Source organism: Athene noctua, chromosome 1 (assembly GCF_965140245.1).
Source record: "Athene noctua chromosome 1, bAthNoc1.hap1.1, whole genome shotgun sequence".
Lineage (NCBI taxonomy): Eukaryota > Metazoa > Chordata > Aves > Strigiformes > Strigidae > Athene > Athene noctua.
The window spans coordinates 132506851-132529597 of NC_134037.1; the positions used below are offsets into that span (position 1 = coordinate 132506851).

Here is a 22747-nt window from a genome sequence, read left to right on the forward strand (position 1 = left end):
CCGTTGAACAGAATATGTGGCTTCTGCCATATTTGATATGCCCTCATACTTCTGTTCTCCTTGCTATATTTGTCTTAATCTGGAAAGAATTTTGCTTCAGGATTTCACTGTGAAACACTTGTTCACAGTAAAAAGCTTTAAATGACATAGAGCTAATTAAATAATTCTTTTAGATCAAATATGTGAAAAATTAAATCAGCTTTTAAATGTGCAAAATACTTACAAGCATTTTAAACATAATACCTTCCTAGCTGTCTACTGGAGAGTACCCAGTGCCCAGACGCTATTGTAAACTCGGTTATTCAAATCACAGTTTGTTCCTTTTTAGTACTCTGAATTGACGTGCAAGGTTAGGGCTGGTTGAAAAACTTCAAAATATTTTACGTGCAAAACATTTTGAGTTGAACTGAGTTAAATCTCGGAATCCATCTGAGCTGTAGCTCAAATAGCAGGAGAGAGTGATAACCTCTGTGGACTTTCTGATGATAAATTTGGGTGGGGAGCTTTGTTTATAGGAGAGGATTATATGTGGTGACCCAAATCTACAGTTTTCACTATTTGCTAAGGATCTTGAAAAATATTTCTTTAGCATTTCCCCTCTAGGTGAGAGCAAGTTGTCAAAGTCTCGCAATCTGTCACAAGTGTTTTAATTTTCAGTCATGTCTAGCTATAGTCATTACACAAAATGCAGCAAATTGTGCTGCTGCAACACCTTCTGACCTCAGCAGAACATCTGAAGGAAATCTAATGCTGTTGTAGAAGTTGGAAAACTTGCTGTGTTTAAAGCTCAGTTCAGCTGCTGTGGTGGACTCCTTTTCAATTCCACCCTCTTTCAGCTATTTTTTACAGATGGAGAGGGGTCAGTGAAATATAGACAGCTGTGTCTCAGTGCAGTCAGCTCCCTTGAAATACTGCTTCCCTTCCTTGTGAAAGATAGTTGTCTGTGATGTCTTATCATGTGTGACCACCAAACATATGTCATCTGTCCCGTTCCTGCTGCTGAAGAGAAGGAACAGAATCAGTTTGCCCTTTCTGACACGTCTACCCTCTGGTCCAACTGTGAAAGGCATCAGCCAGCGAGTGGAGGACCCCACTGTTTAATGGAAGAGTAGCCTTGAAAACTCCTAGTAGTTGAGAGCTGGGAGTGAAGTATGTGAAATGGGAATAAAGAAAACACTGCTGCTGGGAGCTGCAAGGCCCTCCGAAGCCCTTAGCCTTACTGTGTTTGCTTCTCGCTTGCTGAGTGGGAGGAGAATCTGTATCCGAGAGGCTTGCACAGCTCTGTTCTCTGAACACATAAAGAAGGTGCAAAAAAGGCTGTCTAGGGGATGGCTCCAATTCCTGTGTGTCCCAATGCTACGGGTTCCTGCGTTCCCTGTGCTTTGATCTAAGACAAGAAGCAATGTGGAGGAGGAGAAGAGCCGCTGACAGGAGAGAAACACAGTTCTCAAGTGACTGCCCGAAGAAGTAGATGTGAAATAGGGTGTGTTTCTGATAATTGGCTTTGGAAACTCACCTGGAATGTGGATTTCTCTGTTTAGGAAATAAATCTTTTCCACTTGTATTCCTGCTCTTTCCTGCCCCAAACCCAGCTGCAGCTACTACAAGATGAACCCAGCAGAGGGTTCAGTAGCCCTGTCCTGGTTGGACTGAGTGATCTGTGAAAGAAGTCTGGCAGAGGAGCAGCGATGACTCTGACAGAGCTCAGCTGGGGAGGAGCCAGCAGCTTAACAGAAGTAGTTTTAAACTGTATCTCTTGTGAAGACAGTCCCTGAGTAGTGCTGATATCAGTTGTAACTTTGAAGTCTTGGGATAGTTTATTTTCTGAAAACCACAGACCCTTAGTTCTTGCATCTACATGAGAATGTAATTGTGCATTGAAGGAGTAATTTCTAGGCCTGGCATTTGTGGAAGAAAGTGACTTTTGACCTCAGTGCCGTCTTAGAGCTCAGAGCTAGAAGGCTTGTGAAAACTCATTGTTTGTAGTTAAATCACTGAGTAGATGGGTGTGAAAAAGCTGTCTAGGAGATACTGAGATTGGAGAGAAGAGCATGAAATAATTTGCTCCAAATTCACAACCTGAAAACAAATGAGAAAGCTACAGGCTTTCTGCTTGCTCCATCCTTTGTTTAGAAATCCATTGGTAAGTAGCCGAGCAGTCAAGAGGCAGCTAGAAGAGTTAGGATAGGAGCATCTACCAGCTCTAACCTCCTACTCTCATCTTCAGAGACAAGCAGACATGCTGGGGCAGGATGGTGCTTGGAGGAAAAAGGAACAGAAGGAGAGCTCCAACCTCTCTTTTACACCTTTATCCCAGAAAGACTGTGAATAATACCACTTTTTTGAGGTACTTTGGAAAAGGAAGTATTATATCTTTTTTTTTTTTTTTTTCACCCGGTAAAACTTGCATGACTAACAGCCATGCTTAGGGCAGTGCATTACTGGCATTGTGACAAAGTTGGTCTTAAGCATTTCCTTTGCCTAGCTTCAGCAGACTACGGCTGTTCTGGTGCCAGCATTTTGGGAGCTGTAACATTGGGAAAGAAAAGGCTATATGCTGTTCTGGTTGGAGTCGTTTACTAAATCTCAGAGCGTACTGCTTTTTGAATGAAGGGTGTACTGAGGGATTGCTTACCGTGGTTGGAACAGGAACTCTGAGACAGTCAGACCATCAGTAGGCTTTTTGTGGGGATGTATGATAGTTCACTCAAAGAGAAACGTAGGTAGTTCTCATGTGGTCTGTCAGCACAGAATAGCAATGACTCTACTTGTGAAAGGCAACCTCTGCAAGGAAAAAAAAAAAGGTGACAAAAAAGAAATCTGCATGAAGAAATCTGTGTGTTAGGAGGTCGAGTTTATGTGGTGGTGGATTCTAATAGTCAGCCTTACCCTGTAGCAGGTGGAGTGACACGGTGGAACAGAGCAGGGCTTGTGTTGTACACTGCAAAGGCAATTCACCTCCATTTGGACTGAAATAATTTAAATAAGAGCATTAATTTTGAGAAATTCATTAGTCTGTTAAGTAACTACCTTTTTGGAAATAAAACTCTCCTGGGAAGATTAGGTTCTGTGTAGTTCACGGCAGTTCATAGCCAGCCACGTGACCTGGTTGCATCCTGGATACAGAAACCTCATGAGGTTTTTTTATATATACTTTTTACATATATAAAAAAAAAAATTGAAAACCCCCAAACCCCACCAGCAAAACAATTAGGTTCTGTGGAATTAAGTAAAAGCAGAGGTTAAGTTACATTTTTGATATGTAGGATAGCCTGTGCAGAATGGCAAAAAGTGAACACATAACACCAGGTTCCATGCCTATGAAGTAAGTTCAGAGGAAATAGGGCATACAGTGCAGCTTTGTCCTGCTAAACAGTCTTAAAATATTGATAATTCTACAACAGTAGACCTTAAAAATGTAAGTTTATATTTTGAATAAATTTAAGGTGCTATTATATAACAACTTCAACTTCTTTTTTTTTCCTCTTTCCCTCCTACAGATCACACATCCGTGGGCGGGCTGGGAGACAGTTTTTATGAATATTTATTGAAAGCCTGGCTTATGTCAGACAAGATGGACACGGAGGCAAGGAAAATGTACGACGATGCAATTGAGGTGATTATGATTAATTGAGGTTTCCAATAAAGTGGAACTTAACCATCTTTAATACTTAAAAAAAAAACAACCCAAAAGCAAAAAACCCCAACAGGACTTGTTTTGATTATGTAAGTTTTAAAAAATCAAGTGATGAATAATACTAGCTTTCACTCTGAGCAGTTTAAAAAGTATTGTTGTGGAATACATCTGATGCAGATTATTGTGCTAAAAATAATCAACTTGTCCAAAATGGTATAATGTAAAAGCCCAAGCTATAGTTTATTAGAAAGAGACCTAAGAACCCTAACATGTGTGCAGAATGATCAAGTCACTTTTTTCCAGTGTTCAGAATCATTCTAGGAGTTGAAGTCCTGAATTGTTTTATTCTTTAAATTATTTTCTAAAATATTCAGATGTTATATTCCATATTTATCTTGTAAAATGTAGTTTATACCTATTCCTTGCTCTATGGTTCTTTTGTGATAGGGTCTTGCTCCCTCTCACAGATAAGCAGTGCTTGCCCAAGCAGGGCAGTACTGCAGGATGGTTCAGTGGGGTTTGGGGTGGGGGCCTTTTTGTGGTGGCTCTGAGCTTTAATGCTGCACAGCTCTTTCTTAGTTTCCCCGTACACAGGCATCTTCTTCCATCCAGCTCACTTGTGCTTATGTATGCCAACATGCCTGTGCTACAGTTAAAGACACAGAGAGTAACTAAATCCATTTTAGTCAAGTTACTTGTGGCACCAAGAGCAGCAGGGACTGCGTAGTCTTGTCCAAGTGCAGATATGTGCTTGGTTCCTAACTTGTTCCATGCTCTGTGCGTCCATGTTTCTTTCAATGCAAGCTTTTAAAGCTCAGTTTTAGTGCAGTCAGTCTCCTAAAGCAAAACACCTGTTGTTGGAGTTCTCAAAATTCACGTTTTAAAAGACACATAGTGAAGGTTCTAGTCCAGAATTGCTTTGAAGCTCTAATGTGTCTTATTCCTGACCTGAATTTGATTACATCTGGCTTTTAACTCCTTCAACTTTTTGCCTCCCTACATTGTTTTAAAGGGTTAACTGCATCATGTAACTAGTTACTAACAAAGATACAATAGGCATTCTCTCCTGAAGGAAAAATGCCTTATTTTCTTCAGTCTCACAACATAAACCAGGCTTTTTAAATTATTTCTTAAGTTGCTTTCTTAGTACTTTCCAGTGTCTTCAGTATGGAGACAAGAATGTAATTGTTCTTCTAATAAGTCTTCACCTGATTTCTTCTCAATATTCTCACCTTCATCCAGACAAGAGCTGTGTTTGCACTCTTAACCTCTGCGTCACTATCATCCACTTTCCAGTTGGGTTTACTCTGAAGTTGGTTATAGTCTCTTTGATTTATTGCTTTCCTACTATTGTGACTTATATTCCTGATTCCTCAATGTGTGACCTTACAATTATCTCTATTAAAACACAATTGTTCAGGCAAACCCCATTTTGTCACCTGTTCTGAATGATTTAATAGTTGGACTCAATGATCTTAAAGGTCTCTTCCAACCTAAATGATTATATGATTCTATGACTTTACAGGACTGACTTTTCCTTTATCACTATCTATAGCTCCATCAATTTTTGTGCCATCTGCAAATTTTTTTTAGCATTGGTTTCTTGTAGATCATTGGTAGAAATGCTGCTTAGCATTGAATAAAATTATCTTTGCAGAATCTTTATGGGATGAAGATTTTCCACAATCTTTTTACTTTGAACTGTTCTAGCAACCCAACCTTTAATCCACTTCATATGTGCTACCTTGAATTTGTTTAGGACTAATATTTTATACAATAACAAGGAAATTCCTGAAATTCCTAATACTCCTAATATCAGCATTCACCTGTCAATCAAAACATTTATTTTTGAAACCGTATCATTCATTTTATATTATTTTTCTATTAACCTTTTAAAATATTGCAAAAGCATCAGCTGTTTTCCAGTCCTTTTTAGCTTTCTAGAGTTTGTTGAAGTCAACATTAGTAGTTGAAAACACTAGCTGAGTACTTTTAATAGTCTTAAAATACAGTTTATTGGGTCCTGTGGGTTTAAAAATGTTTGGCTGTTGATGTTTAGCATCCATTGTGGTTAGTGTTGAAAATTTTTATTTTGATTCCTAAACTGTGAGCACTTTAAAATTAGAAGAAATAAACTTTCCCTTTCATTTTCTCCACTGTAAGCCCAGTCTTGCAAACATTTTGTAGGAGCAAATATCTGTCTCTGAGTGGAGACGCAGCAAAAGAAATCTGTAAGAAAGCTGTAAACACATTGTGGATAGGAGGGAGAAAGAGTTGAGCTGCTCCCACTACATGTGTGGTATGACCTGCAGTGCAGGCATCAGATGGTTTCCTCTTTGTCTTCCTCTCAGCAAAACCCACCCATGTACATTTGAATCTGCATGAACCATACTGATTTATGCATCGTGGAACATCCTTCTGGTTCAGGGTTTGTGTTTATCCCAAGTCCTACTTGACATTGAAAGACATGGGCAAAGAGTCAGTGAGTAGGGTTTGTTTTACGTAATTGCAGTTTGAATTTTTATTTAAAATCTTAAAATATTTTCAAGACCCCATTCCCTTACCATTCATTTGTTGTTGCCCATAACATAGGTCTTCCTCTGTAGCTGACGCTTACTTGTTTTTCAAAACTTGGAGCAAAAGCTCTCTCTCTGTCATTTATGCCAGCAGAAGGGGAAGGGTGTAAAATACTCATAGCACAGAGTTGGAAATGTTCTCGGCACCCACCAGTCTAAAAGAAGGTCTCTGTCCAGCCACAGTTCACTCCTTTAGCTTATTACAGGGGGGAGAGTGGAAGATAGACAACCATACCCTCACTCTCAAGTTTGGCAGAGGCAGTGATATCCCATGCCTTGGAGGTATTAAGAAGAAGAAAGATGACAGCATCTGTTCTTTATACATCATGATTTCCAGTCCATGGCATATGAAGCCTTACCCAGGTCACTACATAACAAGAGTATAAAATGTAGAGTATAGAACAGGTTCTGTATCTGTGACCTCTCCATGCTATGTAACATTAATTCAGTCTTCCTCTGTAAAGGACACTTCCTGTGTAGATTCACAGCTTTGATAAAAGCTGAAATTGTGAAACTTGTTGAGAATTTTTTGTGGTGATAAATGTTGAAGATGAGCCTCTTAACTTTGCTTTCAACATCATCATGTGGCCCTCCCAGCTAATCTGGTTTAAAGTCTTTTCTCCTCAGCTGGAGGATAGGGAAGCATCCTTTTGATCTGTTGCCTTGAGTAGCCTAATCTGTTAGGCTCACAAATTTGATCCTTGCTCTTTCTTACTGCACAACACTGGATATCTAAAAGAAGGATCCAGCAGTGTGTTAGACTCTCACAACATAGCAAATACTGCTGCAAAATAGCTCAGAAAATGCTGGGTTTTGTAGTCATAAAAATCACAGAAAGCATGAATATCAGATAGAGAACATTCTGTTTTCACATCTCAGTTTATTGTTTCGGGCATTTCACAGACTTAAGGAAGCTTCTTCCGTCAATTAATCTCTTAGTTGATGTGAACTAAGTCTTTTCTTTGGGGGCTTAAGTATACATGCCCATGTTAGTGCACGTATGTTCCTCATGGTTGAGGTGAATGTCACTGCTTTTACAGTACTTACTGGAGTGCTCTGTGACCCTAGGCATCCAGCCTAGAATACAAATGCCACATCTATCCCAACCTGCTCAAGCTTTTCTTGTCCACTAAGCAGTGCTCCCAGCAGTGCCCAGCTGTTCCTTATTAATTACTGTAAATATTAACTGTCCTTTTTATACAGTTATCAAGCAGTTAAGTTGCTGAATGATAATGTATGTTGAGAGGATTGCATTCATTTTCTTTTTGGGGATGCTTCCTTTGTGACTCTTAAGCTGTAACTTAATAATTAAGTAGCTGGCAGAATTTGATTTTCAGATTTCAGAAACTACCCCTTATACAAGACAGTGATGCTCAAGTTCAGAAGATTCAAGTTCTCTGTTTAGAAGAGGGACACATCACACCTAGATTATGTTCTTTGGTCAAATCCTGAAAGCGAGTCTAGAGTGAAGGAGTAGCTTATGGAGAACTGACTAAATTTGGCCTTTGCTGACTCTCCTGCTGTCAACCACAGTGATTTTGTCCCCCTAGAAATGCTTCTGCAACCATTTACTCCTCAACAGTTATGAAATTACACAAAGATACAATTCAAAAGGGAATTTCACACAACATCTGAAGAAAATGTTTTCCTCCAGGAAATAAATAAACCAAACCCTTTTTAAGCCTTCTTGATCTTCATAGTAAAAGTGGCTTTACTTTAAAAATGACTCCTCAACTTTTATATATGACTTGGTCAAAAAAATCCAGTAATCATCATAATGTCCGTTTTGTCACAGTCTAGGTTAATTGAATCCACAGAGCTAATGCAACAGATCTTAGTGTTGTCTTCGCTGGCAGAATTTTCAGCAGATCCAATCTTTCCTGTAGCAGTACTTGCAGAGCAAATGAGGCTTGTACAGCTAACGAAATCGGGCTCTCTAGCAGCAGAAGTCATAGTATTCTGCCAGTCCTCGATGCCAATTTGCATGATGGTTAGAGAACCACTCTGGCAGCTGTCAGAGACTTACTGTGCTCTGTCAGTTATTTCTGCTTTCTTCTCACTGGATTCTGTAATAAGCAGAAACTTCACATCTATCAGCGTATTAGTGAAGAAATGAACGCAACAGGAATGCAGACCAGCACTTCTCTTTCATAAACTTCAGAATGCACAAACTCAGTAGAGGGCAATGGAGAAATTTCACCATCCAAATGATGACTCAGTCCACAGTTCAAGGGCCCTACTGATAATAATGCTGTCTTCTCCCTGTACTGCACTGGCTTTTAGCTTGGCCATATGGGGACTGCCAGATCTTCACTGGCTACATAGCTGAGGCATAGATTCACATCACTATAACCACTCAAAATTTGCTGTAAGCACTGCAGCATCTCAAGTCAAGAACATATTCAGAAAACCATACAAAAACACATCCATATTCAGAAACACAACTGTTTCAGATCACTGTTTATATTGTCTTCCCCAGATGAGGCTTCCAGTCCTACAAATTCTACCTTTTCTAAATGTAATTTCAATAATTTCATTTTCAGAAAAGTTTTTTATTGAAGAAAACTTTGGAAGGGTGTCAGATGTTATTCCAGTACCTGGATGGAAGACTTCCATATTATCCAATATTGCTGCGTTGAATACAGCTGCTTTAACATTCCTGCATCACTTAAGCATCAGCTTAAAAAGAAAAGAAAAAAAAAGAAAAGTTGAAATAACACAGAAGATCTTGAGGCTTTTTGTTTGTCCATATTCTTGAAAACAAAAGACAGTCTTGCTTTTTTTATTTAGAGGGAAAAACTATTTTACTGTCCACTTTTAAATCCAAATTACAAGTTGCAAGCTGATTAATCTAGATATTTATTGCTTGAATCTATGTTGTAGCGAACTGCATCATTTGCACTGTGTAGATATCAAGAACACCACTATGTGCAGCAGACGTGACCTCCACATCCACGATAATTGCTTTAGTTACATGCAGAATCCTCTGCCTGTGTGTTCTCAGTATATGTAGTTTTAGTGCAAAATACAGTTGTGGACATTTTGTGGTGTAATTTGTGAAAGGTACCAGAAATGTAATGGAGAGGAGTGATTCACTTCTGTAATAGATCTTGTGGATGGCAAGGAGAGTAGTAAATGCCTTTTTAATAGCATTTAATCCTTCAGCTCTAATGAGCCTTGGAATACTCTGACCAGTCACAGGTCACGCACTTTTCAGGAAGTTGTGAACCCATCAGATAGTTATGTGTGGAAGTACAAAGGAGATTTCTGGAAAGAAGATAGGAATAGTGTCTCCATGGTAAAGAAGATAAGTGTCTTTATTATTATAGGACTCAGACTGTCATGAGATTCTAGTTACAAGAAAAACTGTCTAATGCTAAAGGTAGTTAAGTACTGCAGTAGATTGGTGGGGATTGTGAACCTCTCTGAAAGAGGCTTAAGTAAATGTGTTGTTCTATGTAGTTCCTAGTTGGAAAACTAGGTCAGCTGTTCTCCTTCCTACTGTAGAATACCATTTATGAGTAACAAGCCACAACATATATTGGTACAAATGTGATAAGAAAAAGCAGCAGTTGCCCCACCTATACAATATTGATATTTTTTTTGTGAACAGCTTCTCTAACCCTCACCCTTCCTTTGGTAATGTGCAGTCAGAAAGATTTTGCTGTGGAGAAGCAGCTAGAAGGTAGCTGGAGCATTCCTGTCACTTCCTAATTAAGACTGACTTGAGAGTACAGGTGCTGCCTTTATGTATGTTGCTGACCAAAAGTTTCCAATGTAGATGTATTTTCTAAGTACGTGCAGACTGTACAGCAGAACAAATATTTAGGTACTTCTCAGAGTTAACAGGTAGACAAACATTGTTTGAGCCATAAAATATGTGCTGAATTCTCAGCTAAACATGCAACGTTATCTATGTCATGGTTTTCCTATGTTTGATCTCATTATCATCGTTTAGCAGTTAGGGTAATTTTTTGTGTGTATTGAAATTATATTCTTATAGCAGTGCTCAGAAGTGGATTTGAAAGAACAAAATTCTCTCTGTTTTGAAAACAGTACTTTATTCTTTGAAGAAGATTTATTATGTAAAACTTGCAAGTGAAACAGTATTTGAAAGTTCTCTTAATTTTCTTGTAGGCCATAGAAAAACATCTCGTCAGAAAGTCCAATGGTGGACTGACCTTCATTGGGGAGTGGAAGAATGGGCACCTTGAAAGAAAGATGGGCCATTTGACCTGTTTTGCAGGGGGAATGTTTGCCCTTGGAGCAGATGGTTCCAGAGATGATAAAGCTGGACATTATTTGCAGCTTGGAGCTGAAATTGCACACACATGTCATGAGTCATATGACAGGACAAGTAAGATAGATTGTTAATCTAGTTATTTCAGCAGTTGAAATACAGAAATTGTCGTAATTATTTTCAACACTTGTTACAGACTTATGCCTTGACTAACATGTGCTGTTTTTATACCAGCATTGTTTTTTTAACATCCGTGTGTTTGTTTCTGATCTACATCACGGTGAGTAAATGTGAAATCAGACTTTATATGGTTCCTTCCTTTACGTTTATCCCTATTTTTGGATCAGACAGTTACATGGATGCAGGGAGGAAGGAGTGTGTGTGTGAACTCTTGTCCTCCTAGATATATAGAGCAGTTTTTAATTTCATATATGCTGTTCTTACAGTCATGTAGAGTGAAAAATTTGTAGCTTTTACTGGTTTTAGTAATAGTACATTCTGGGTAAGTACAATTAAAATAGAGAGGATGAAGATTAGTATGCAAACTATGAGATGGCCAAAGACCTGACTAGTGAGGAGGCAGTATCAGACTTCTCTATTGGGCCGAAAGTTTCTCAAGTTCAGTCTTTCAACCAGCTTTATTTTACATCATTAATAGTGATCTTGATGCATAAAGTGTGGTGATTACACTTACAGTGGCCATAAAATCATAAGATACAATTAAAACAGAAGACTCTCAGACTAGTAAACAGGAAGATCTTGAGAACTGGACTGTCAGAAATAAGAAGTTCACTCAAAAAAAGCCGGAGCTCTGTCTCTAAACTGGGAGTTGAAAAATGCCAGTGCAGTCTTAGTCTGTATCAGGTGGAAAATTTTCAGAAAAAATTAGAGAATATCAGCAGTACCTTAGAAGACAGGTATAATTTGTCATCCAGAATACGCGGTATTTCAAGCAGAACAAATGCAGTGAAGGACCAACAGAATGATTAGAGCAAAAGAGCTTTTATCTTACAGTGAGAAAATAAGAGAGGTTAGCCTGCTCAGACTAGAAAAATAATGCCAAAGGAGGGAATAAGTTTGTTGTCATCTGAAGGGATAAACACTGAGAAGAAATAGAGTTATTTTAAGATATAAACAACACAGTTGTACTAAGAGCAAGATTTGTAAGCTCACCATGAATAAATGTGGGTTGGAAATTGGAAATGGCTTTGTGAAGCCATTGGAGAAGTGAGCTTCTGAAATAACTTCCTAGTGGAGGTAATGGTAACTAAAACTCAGGCAGTTTAAGATGAGAATTCATGTATTTATTCACAGGATTACACAGTATCATTGTATAATTGCCTGTCATTTTAAAGAATTCAATCACATAAGTGATAGTTTTACCTGGGTAGCAACAGCATTAAAAAAAGAAGAAAGAAAAAATATGACGATGCTTAAGGGAAAAAGTAGGACATTGTAGCTGCTGTTGCATGCTGAAAAACTGCATTTTTATGTTTAATTCGACACTTAGAAATAAGCAATGCTAAATTTACAGTTGTTGTGCAGTCCTAATTTTATTTCTTCAGATGTTTATTCTGTACCCTAAATAAGTCAAAAGATTGGGGGGGATAAAACTTCTGGTTACATATTTAATGACTGTATAAGAACACATACATGCAAGAAACAGGCTGAAAGTTTTACAGACAGCTAGAAACTTGCAATGCCCTAGTTTTCTTTTGTTCAGTCATGCAATCTCAGGAATGTGGATTTTTTTTTTTTCTGGACTGATTTTTCAAATAAAATAATGAACTGTTATATGAAAAATGTCAACTTCATTATGCTTTAACAGCAGGTTTTGAGACATAATTGTACACTTTAACGACAGAACAGAAAAAAACTCTCTTTCAGAAGGCAGACATCCTGGTTCAGTGTAAAGGTTTATGTTTCAGTCCGCAAAGGGGAAAGCCTGATCTCTTTCTCCTGTAGACTTGGAAGAAATCTTGCCCCATTTGGTGTCCCTAGAGAAGACAGCAAGGTGCAGAGGATGTGTTCTGAGGATAGAGAGCTCTTTTCTTCGGATAAACCAACCAGAGCTGTCCTTTACTGTGTCTTCCCAGTGTTGCTTATAATAAAGTGCAGTATATGCCTGGTTTTATAATATTTTGGTATAAAAATACTACTTTATGAAGCAACCTGAATTTCCATAAGGGCTGAGCATGAGGGAAAATTAAAAAAAAGCCTTTTCAAGGTCCAGTCTCAGCAAAATCGAAACAGAATTTCACAGAGTAAAAGCCGGGCATTATATTCCCAACTGTCAGCAATCTGTTGCACATATTGCAGGTATGAAAGCCTGTTAAAAAAAAATAAATTTCAGAAAGCTTCAGGCAAATTAAATTCTAGATTTTCTACTGTCTTTACAATAATGTTAGCATATAAATCATGGAAAGCCATCTACAGAAATTCTGGTTTGAAATTGTGCTTTCCATGTCTTGCATAAATAAACAAACATGGTAACATGGCAGATTATTAGGGTCCACTGGGTTTTCAGATAAATTCCACTGGAGTAACTTTGATCTGGACAGATTTTACCACTGTGATAATCAGTAAAATGCTCTTGTCTTGCAGTGATAGTCAACATGCCTATTTAGCACTGAGGTGATTTTCTGCCATGACGTTTGTGGCTGGAGGTTCTTGATGTATTTGGATTTTTTTAGGTCAATAATAGTATCCTCTCAGGTCACTTTCCCCTCTGATACATTACTGTATGCCTTCAGACAATCTCAATCACCGTCTGTAATGGAGAGTATTTGGGCTGACTTCAGTCGCCTTTAACAAAACAAGACTTTACTTATTTTGTCAAGCTAATACAGCCCTTTCACTTATTGTTGTCTGTTTGCCCCTCTTCTTCATTTACTTGCCTTTGGGACTGAAGTTAATCACAACTGATGTGAGAAATCACCTGTTGAATTATGATTGCCCAGAGTATCATCATTTCTAAGACCATCTCTGTGGTCTCTTGGATGCATTTGCTTCTGTTGATGGCTTCTAAGACCCTTGAGGTCTTAAGCCGTTATTGATCCTTCTCTGTTTTCTGGTCTACCCCTTGATGTCAAGCATTCTGTCGCCATCCAGTTTGTGCTCTCAGCAGTACATCTTCCTGCTGGGGCAACAGCTCCTAAACACCATGAAGTTATACCCTCCTCTCCCAGCTGACAGGGGGAGGAGCAGATTGTATTGCAGGAATCCCACATAAGATGAAGATTTGAAGACATTTCTTAACTTGAGTGAAAGTGTGGCACAAGTTAAAGCACACCATCACCTTTTGGACAGTGTGTTGCTGGCATAGGTTCTGCTGAAGCTGAGGACCTACATGGAGGATAGCACTCCATGTAGGATGACTTTGATTCACCAGCTGGAGGAAGCTGATGGTCTTTGGAAGGTGAAGGCAGAAGGTAGAGGTGTGATTCTGATCTGCTTCTGAGCAAGGGATTTGTGTATCCAGGATCCACTGAACTTGCTGGCATGAAAATTTCCTCTCTTCAGGAAGCTGAATGCATGTGGACCCCCTTGGAAACTCCAAGGATTTGAAAAGGCTTATTGGTGGTCAAAGTCAGAAAACCTAACTGTAACTAGAATAGTGTTGTGATGTGTAATCTGCACATGTCTCTGCCTTCTGCCTACTCTGTTTTTTTCTATACCATACCCTATTGATAGATAATGGCTGCAGTCATTCTAAATCTCCCATTTTATGACAGGATATTTCAGGATTTGTATGTAGTCCAGTGTGCTCTCAATTTGGAGAGAAGATGGAGAGAACCAAAGATAGAAGGCATGCTCTGATCTGTATGCCTATGTCCAGCACAGCACAAGGAACTGTCAGTGCTGTCAGTGGGCACTGGTAAGGCTGAAAGAAAAGAGCTTCATGTGTTTATGGTGCAAGGTTTCTCAGCATTTACGCTTCTGTGTGTGGACTGCACATCTTGAGGTATTCCAGTTACTGGGCATTAGTTCTTTGTTTTACATGATTAACATACACTGCTGAGAAATGTGGCAGAGGCATAAAATAACTGATAATGCAAAATCCACAAATGGTTAAAAAAAAAAAAATGTCCAATGAAATTGATAGAATAGAAGGGCCACTAACAAATCAGTCTGAATAATTAGCTTTCATAGGTGTTATAGAGGTTAGGTTAATAAGCAAAATTATCTGCATAGATGACAGCATGTCCTGATTTATAGCACACAGCATTTTTAGTGAAATATACCATCCCTTATATGTAAGAATGATCCCAGCCATTAGCTGATAGTATGTATTGACTGACTACAGGATGAATGATTTTTTGCACATCTTTAAAGTTTCTTGACAAGAACTGTCCTCAGAATCTGGGTACACCTTTATCTGTTTTTACATGTGTGACAATTCCAATGCAGAATAAGCCAGATGACTAAGATTCCAGCTGAGACATTGTAAGGGTATGAGTAGATGCTGTCTCTGTCCCAGGACTCTCAGTAAGCAGCTAAACAGGCAAAGATGAAGAAACAAGAATAATTACTTATTTTCATGAAAAGTACAGAATAACAATGTACGTTGATGGAATGGTTCAGAGTCTCAAACAAAAGTGCCTTAGAGGTTCTCTTCCTCAAATTTTATATGAGTTAGAGCCTAGAAAGTACCATTATAATTATGAATCTTTTCTACTTTCAGGAAATCTTTTGCTAGATTGACTGTAGTCTGAAAGGAATATGCAAAAAAATAAGCAATGTTTTCAAAATAATTTCTAAAATCAGACATACAAATATTTATCTAGAGGTCTGAGGACTTACTGTTCTTATTTTCAGCAATGCTAAATACAGCTGTTACTGAGCCAACTTTAAATCAATTGAAATCTCTTTTAAAATGGTACAGGTTTCGCTTTGCAGTTTTGCACAGTGATGTGAAATTGTTTCTGATCTGCTCTCCCTGCCTAGACTATAGCCTATCAGCCCAAATTAATAGTAAAATACATGAATTAAAGTGTGACCACTATAGCATTGTAAAATGACCTTTGCTTAGAAGAATGCTACTATTCATAGCAGCTTTTTTTACTTTAGTCAGCTATTAGTAGAAGTGCTGAGATTAATTTTACATCTTTGGTTTGAGATAAAAATTCAGTGAGATTGTAGCAATATGCAGAAGTGGTCCTTGGGTGGTATAATTTCTTGGGGTGCCCAAAAACGTTAGAAGCAGATATGAGTAAATAACTAAAGATTTAATGCACCAGCAAGCTACAAAGCAAGAGAAGGTGTCACAGTTTCTGTTGGTGATGCATCACCAGAACTGCCTGAAATCCAGCTTCTATGTGGATAGGAGTAATACAGCTGACGTGGTTTACCTGATTTCAAAGGCTTCTTCAGAAGTTCTCTACTAAGGCCCTTTAAGGATATTAAGCAGCCACTGCATAAGCTGCAAGTACCTGCATGGAGAAAAAAATCATTGTAGTATAGCAAATAGGGTAGAGATAGTCAGCTCTTCGAATGGACGAATGCTGGTTAACTGATAGTTCTCTGATATATTTGAGATATATTTATACACATATGTGTATAGATGTGTATAAATGTATAGTATATTTACATTTGATATTATAGTATGTGTATATATAAATAATATTTATATATATAAATGATCAGGGAAAGGGCAGGAACAATAAGGTAAGTGTGCTGATAATAACCAAAAAAAGCTATTCAGGATAGCAAATATGAAACAAAGCTGAAAAATTATACCTTATGAGGTCGAGCAATTGCATGATAAATTACTAACTAAATTCAGTGTAGTTAAATGTAAAGAGAGTCACCTATGAAAAAATTATTCCTAACCTCACATACAAAGTGATGAGCTTTGCCCAGGGAGGTGGTGGAGTCCCCATCCCTGGAGGTGTTCACGAGTAGGGTTGACCCAGCACTTAGGGATATGGTGTAGTTAGGGACTGTCAGGGTTAGGTCAGTGGTTGGACTGGATGATCTTCAAGGTCTTTTCCAACCAAGATGATTCTGTGAGCTCTTAACTGATTGGCCATTACAATTCAGGAAATTGGTCTTGAGATTATGAAAATGTCAGCTCAGTAGCAGTCAGGAAAAACAAAGTGAGAAAGAACGATATAGAAGATGTCATATGTTACTGTATTAATCTTGTTCATACTTGCAGTGCTGTATTGAGGCTGGTCCTCTCATTCACAAAGTTTGTAGTAGAATTGGAAGAGTTGCAGAGAAAGGCTAGAAGGAAAACTAAAGGTGTGGAACAGTTTCCATTTGAGGAACAACTGACTTAGATAATATTCTTCAGTGTAGAAAAGGAATATTTTAGGTAGGATACAAAAGATTTGTGAAGTCACCAGAGGACTGGAGAGAGTGGATAGGAATCAGTTTTTCAGTCTCTTCTCAAAGACAAGACCTAGAAACTATTGAATGAGTCTAGTAGGAGCCAAGCTGAAAATGGAAAAGAACAAAAAAAAGTGGTTCTACATCAAAGAGGTATTAGAGATGTGTAACTCCTTAGCAGAGGTTGTGTTGGATGCTTAAGGCTTACATGGGTTTAAGGAAACACCAGATAAGTACTTGGGAAATAAATCTATGAAGAATTACTGACCGCATAAAAAAGTATGTCTAGTTTGGGAGACACCTAGAGCTCAGAATAATTGGAGACTGGTAGAGAAGCTGGAAAAGAGTATCTCACATACTTGGCTTGTTCTTGTTCTTCCTCTTCCCCATCCGTGTCTGATTTTGACCATTGTTGGAGACATGATACTGGACCAGACAGAACTTCCATCTGGTCTAGTGTGGCTGTTCTTATCTTCTTCATTTTGTATAGGTAGAACTCTGTATCTAATCTCATGGATTTTGCAGTAAAATATGTAATTTATTTTTTTTTAACTGAAACTCGTTAAATGTCCCATTTTGAAAGAAGTATCATAAATATTTCCTGATGGGTTTTTCTTGCCACATGTGTGGCTGAAGCAGAGTGTGCTGCTTTTTTCTGTTGGCACCCAGAGCCATACTCCCTTGAAACAAAAAGATTAAGGAACTTTTTAAAGATAGTTTCTGCTGGGGCACACGCTGGGAGGTGCTCACATTTTTCATTGTAGTGTTCTAAGGTTCCCCTTTCAAACTCATGAGACCATGGTTAATTTGAGCCTCTAGCCCATAAGAGTTACATGCTGAATTGCTTTGATAATTTTTAAAGCTCAAGTGCAGCTTCAAAGTTCATCACCTTAAAAATTGTCTGCCAAAGCAAAGGTTGTGGTGCAGCTGTAGATAAGAGTGCATTACTTATGTCAAATTTGATGAATAATGTGTAGCTGTATAATAAAAAAAAAATGTAATTGTATCTTCATATTATAGGCAGATTTTCTACAGGTACTTCCTTCTTACATGAATAGTGTTCCAGATGCTGGCACAGGGCCATTATAGATTCCTTTAAGGGCTGAAATAGTGAATCTCTTAGTTCAGAGATTTATTTTCAGGTGTGGCTAAGTTTTCATTGCCTGGTTGCAAACCGTTTACTTGAGGATCGCATTATGAAGCACATCAGTTACAGTGGCCTGACAGCACTTCCCTAAGCCAGGAGAGTTTTCATAAAGATGCAGGTTATTTCGGATGGTGGTACCTGCCTTTGTTCTAAGATCTTTGCCCACTGTGCTGGGTGAGGTCAAAGGACATCAAAACCTCTGTTAACCCTTTCTTTCTTTTCTTTTGCTTGTAAAGAACTGATGTCAGTCACTTTAATTTTATCTATAATTGAATGTGTTAATGTGTTTATATTCTTAGTGATTCATTAGTTTTCAAGAGGATTACTGTACTCCTGTCAAGATAGGTAGTTTTCTCACAGGAACTGGATAAATTATTCATAAGAAAAATTAAAGGCCTCAACAATAGGAAATATTTATGAGACTTTTTAAAGACAAGCTAGTTTATGCTTTTCTCACATGCTTGGGATATAGCAGTCTCCTATCCACCCTTCTTGCAAACAGTGGTAAGGAATATTTTTTTTCTTTTTTTTTTTTTTTTTTTTTCCTTTCCTCTGCAGCATTAAAGCTGGGTCCTGAAGCATTCAAATTTGATGGTGGCGTAGAGGCAGTGGCAGTGCGGCAGAATGAGAAGTATTACATCCTAAGACCAGAGGTGATTGAGACCTACTGGTATATGTGGAGATTCACCCACGATCCCAAGTACAGGCAGTGGGGCTGGGAGGCCACACAGGTAACTGTATTAATTATCTGTCAGTAATTTAATTCTGTGTATTTTCCTTTTGTAGCTGCTTTAATCTTGTGCTACTGAAACACTTCAAATGGTAATTGATTTTCATGAGTTCTTGTAAACCAGGGAACATATTTGGGTGTGTGCAATTATTCCAGTTTTGGAACTGTTGAATCAGATGCATAGATAAGATGTACTCATGTGTACAGCTGGTTGAGTTTCAGGCATGGAAATAGAATCTACTGGTCAGCCACTCCTGCTGTTTATCATTAGCCCACAGCCCCTGAGAGAGGTAATTTATGTTCAGAAGTGAAAGTGTATTATAAATAATTTTGTTAAGCATGTGTTTGCACTCAGTTTAGACTAAAAGACAAAGCTATTCTTACAGGTTCTTCTTGGCTATTAAAACACAAGTGGTAGGACAACTGTTCTCAGATGGTTTGTAGACTAGATAGCACGTACATATGTATATGTAGGTTGGTATCATGGCTTTTTCTTTTCTTAGTTGTCTGATAGGAAGGAAAAAAAATGCCAGTCAGTTTAGATTTACTCAGTTACAAAATAAACATTATAGCATCACAAGAAGTAGATCATAAAATAAAGTAAGTAATGGCACTTAAAAATTAGTGCGAAGGTATTTTAGAGATTGTTGGGTTTCTTTGAATAGCTGCTTTCTAGGGTTTAAATCTGGTTGTTGAATGTTTTAATCAAATTCCCAAGTGTGAAAAATCTCCTGAGTCTTTCTCATTGGAAATGCTTATACTGGTCTACAGAAGCCCAGAGTAGTTGTAAGACTCTCATGGCCTTCTTTCCTTCATCCTTTGTACGTAGATGGATAACACTTTTATCTGGTAGTCATAGATTATGGGCTATATGAACAACTAAGCTTAATTTTCACATGACAATATAATATTCTAGTTGTAAAAATTATTTGTAATCCCCAAAAGACTTTGCCTCTTAAGTGCTTCCTAGCGTTGAACTTGTGAATTTTTTTTTGGTCTCATGTTGCTGACTACTTCCACCTGCTGGTCTGTACTGGGTTTGTGTAAAACTAATTTGCTGGCCAGGTAGTTTTCTGGTTGTCTTCAAGATCTGTGGATTACTACACCTCCTTCACTCCCCTGCTAAAGCTCCAACAGTCTTTGGAAACACAGCTCAGAGCCAGTTTCAGAGTTGAGTATAAATATTAAAGATAACAAAACACTAATGAAATATTTTTACTACAGCCAAAGAGATGAGGGAAGAGCAAAGGAAGAGACAAACCAAGAGTCTGGAGAAACTTTATTCTGCAGGTGAAAATCAGTTTCATTCCAGAGGCAAGAGACCCAGAAAAAGTACTTGGAGGAAGAGATCTATTGAGAAGTCTGTATTCATCAGGTGGAAGATAGTTACAGCAAGTTCAGAATATTTAGCTGAGCTCATCCTTGTCCTTCCCTCAGCACAGTTACAATTACGTAGGAGTGTCCAAGTATTTTAAGATTGTGTGTTAGTCTTGGTTAGGTTTTATGCTGTAGATTGTTTGTTGCAGCCAACATTATGTTATTCTGGAGAGTGGTTCCACATCTGTCACATTTGTATTCCAGAATGCATTGCCGCTCTCTCCAAAACATCAAACATTGAGTCACATCATCCCTCCTGCCCAAAATATGCATGTTTGTACTATGACAAAGGAATGGATTTAGTAACCTACTCCTTGCCAGGGTGTGTACTCCAAATGTTTGCTGGCCTAACACCAGCTCCTCTCAGAAATTGTGGCTGGATGATCCATGCTGAGATTGCGTCCTTTGTGCTAAGTTAAAGAATTAACAAATGTAAATTTCTTCATGCCAGATCTGTCTCTTAAGCACACTGCAAAGCATGTCTGTGTTGCATTTTATTCAGTTTCTCCATTTGCCTTCATATCTTGGTCTGCATTAATGCTTTCAGACCAAACCCTCCTCCAATTTTCTCTGTGTGCAGGGTAGGGTTTTATTTTATCCTTCTGTCAGCCTGCATCAAAATTGTGTAAATGAAGCAGCCCTTGTCCTTACAGAGTGCCTTTTTTTACTTGCTTCCTCAATAAAAAGTTTCTTTATCCAACATAGCCATAAAATATTTTCAAACTCTTCAAAAATGCTTTTGCATAGCCCTCCCTTCCACAATTACAGATTTTCTTACCCCACCATCATACTAACACGGAAGCTTGGGAAGCTTTTTGTTCCCCAGGGTTTTCTGTTCCCTGCATATAGAGAATAAGCTCTTGTGTTGACTCATATCTACTCACTACTTTTCCTTCGCCCTACCACACAGAGCTCTGGTTATGTTTATTCCTCCATTTTTAAATAGAGAAGAATCTGGTACGACACACACAGCAGTGGCTTGCTGCTCTTGTACAACACTGTCTGTATTCACTTTCTTTTGCCTTTCAACCACTGAAGCATACTTTGAAATTTGTATTACAGACTTTCTCATGGTGAGTGATAGTTTCCTCATCAGAAGTCTAGTAGTTCTTCTAAGCTTTTGGGGAAACTGAGTTTTGTTTCTGAGATCTAAATGGTCTTATTTTTCTACTGTGAACCTGGTGTAACCTGGTGTTTGATGACTGAGTTCTTGGTGGTCTCCCTTGTTTACTTCTCTGAATGGATGAATACATCCCCACCTGAATGGATTTGGGCGAGTTCACTGATAATGTTAGAGGTCTGCTTCTGTCACTTTAAGAACTCTTCAGAGATGATCTAGGATACATTACAGAACCACCTGACTTTTAAATATACTGCGTTACTTAAGTGTCTTTAGCACTCCCAACCCAGATCTCCCTCTGCCTTTTATGAATGGGAATTTGCACGGAAGGCTGGATTGTGTGTGTATGCTTATCTTTGTACTGTACTTTCTTTATCTGTTTCACCATTAGCAGCTTCTTTTTTGCCTTTATTATCTAGATTTTTAGACAAAATGGACATTTTAGTGCAGATGATGTGCTTTGACCAAGGCCTGTTTTATCATACCTTTCCAAATCTAGTGTCTGTGGGGAAAAACCAGGAAGTTGAATCTTATATTCCCTCAGTGATCATAAATCCCAATGACAGGTTCTGTATCTCTTTCCTAATAAAAAAAAATGGTTGATTCTCCCTAATACTAAGCACTAGAGATATCATCCATCTCAATTGTATTGGGCTGGACAAATTGGATGATGGTATGCAGGGGGGCTGGTTGAAGTATTACAGAAATACGCATGCAAGGTTAAATACAGAAAATTACTAAAATCCTTTCTAGGCGGATTATTTGAAAGCAGTAAGAGCTACCACTTCACAATAGGCATGTAAAGCCAATTACTAATCTAAGCTGTGTGAACGAAGGGTTCAACTACTGTTGGGGACTTGTATATCTGACCAAGTAGGATTGTACCATGGAGGCTGTGGAGTTTGTTTATAGAGTTTCTACTTACAGTGAAAATAATATACAAGACCTCAGGTTTGAGCTAACTTCAGGCAAACTGAGGACTGACAGTAAGATGCAGTGGAAAAGACCTATAGTGCTCTCCTTCGTGAAGCAAGGTAGACAGAAAAGAGCCAGGTATAGTTGGAGGTGAAAAAAACATGGTTCACAATTCATGGGTATCACAGCTGGTGAAGAGACTGGCACAGTTTTTATGAGCATGTTATTGGCATAGTCAAGAAGAGTCCCACATGCAACCACAAAAACACCCTCAGAGGAACAAAGAGAGCTGGGGTGCAATCTAGAGGCATCTCCAATTTTATTTCCAGAGAACTTAGATCAACTCTGACCTCCTTGTGTGTCATAGGCATTAATTACAAGCAGACACACATGTATTTAGTAAGAGTACACCATTGCATATTCTTCTGTTCTACTCTTGATTTGTATAAAGGGAACTGGAAAATTCACTTCTTATGGTAGTTTGTTCCGTTATTTAATTATTTGTGCTGTTAAAAATATATGCTTTGTTTCCCATTTGAATTTGTCTAATTTCAGCTGTTAATCACTGGATTTTCCTGTGATTTCCTATACCATATTAAAATGTCTTTTATTCCCCCACATTTCCTTTCCAGAGAGTTTTCATAGGTTGTAATAAGCTTACCACCAAGTCTG

General features: G+C 38.3%; 1 protein-coding gene across 1 annotated transcript in view; it reads left to right on the forward strand.

The window, feature by feature from the left end:
* MAN1A2 (mannosidase alpha class 1A member 2) overlaps positions 1–22747 on the forward strand; it is a 151114-nt gene that overhangs the window by 115786 nt on the left and 12581 nt on the right. The window contains exons 9-11 of the mRNA XM_074896783.1: positions 3501–3616; positions 10351–10570; positions 18492–18664. Of these exons, the coding sequence (XP_074752884.1) occupies positions 3501–3616; positions 10351–10570; positions 18492–18664 (509 nt within the window). The remainder of the gene's footprint in view (positions 1–3500; positions 3617–10350; positions 10571–18491; positions 18665–22747) is intronic.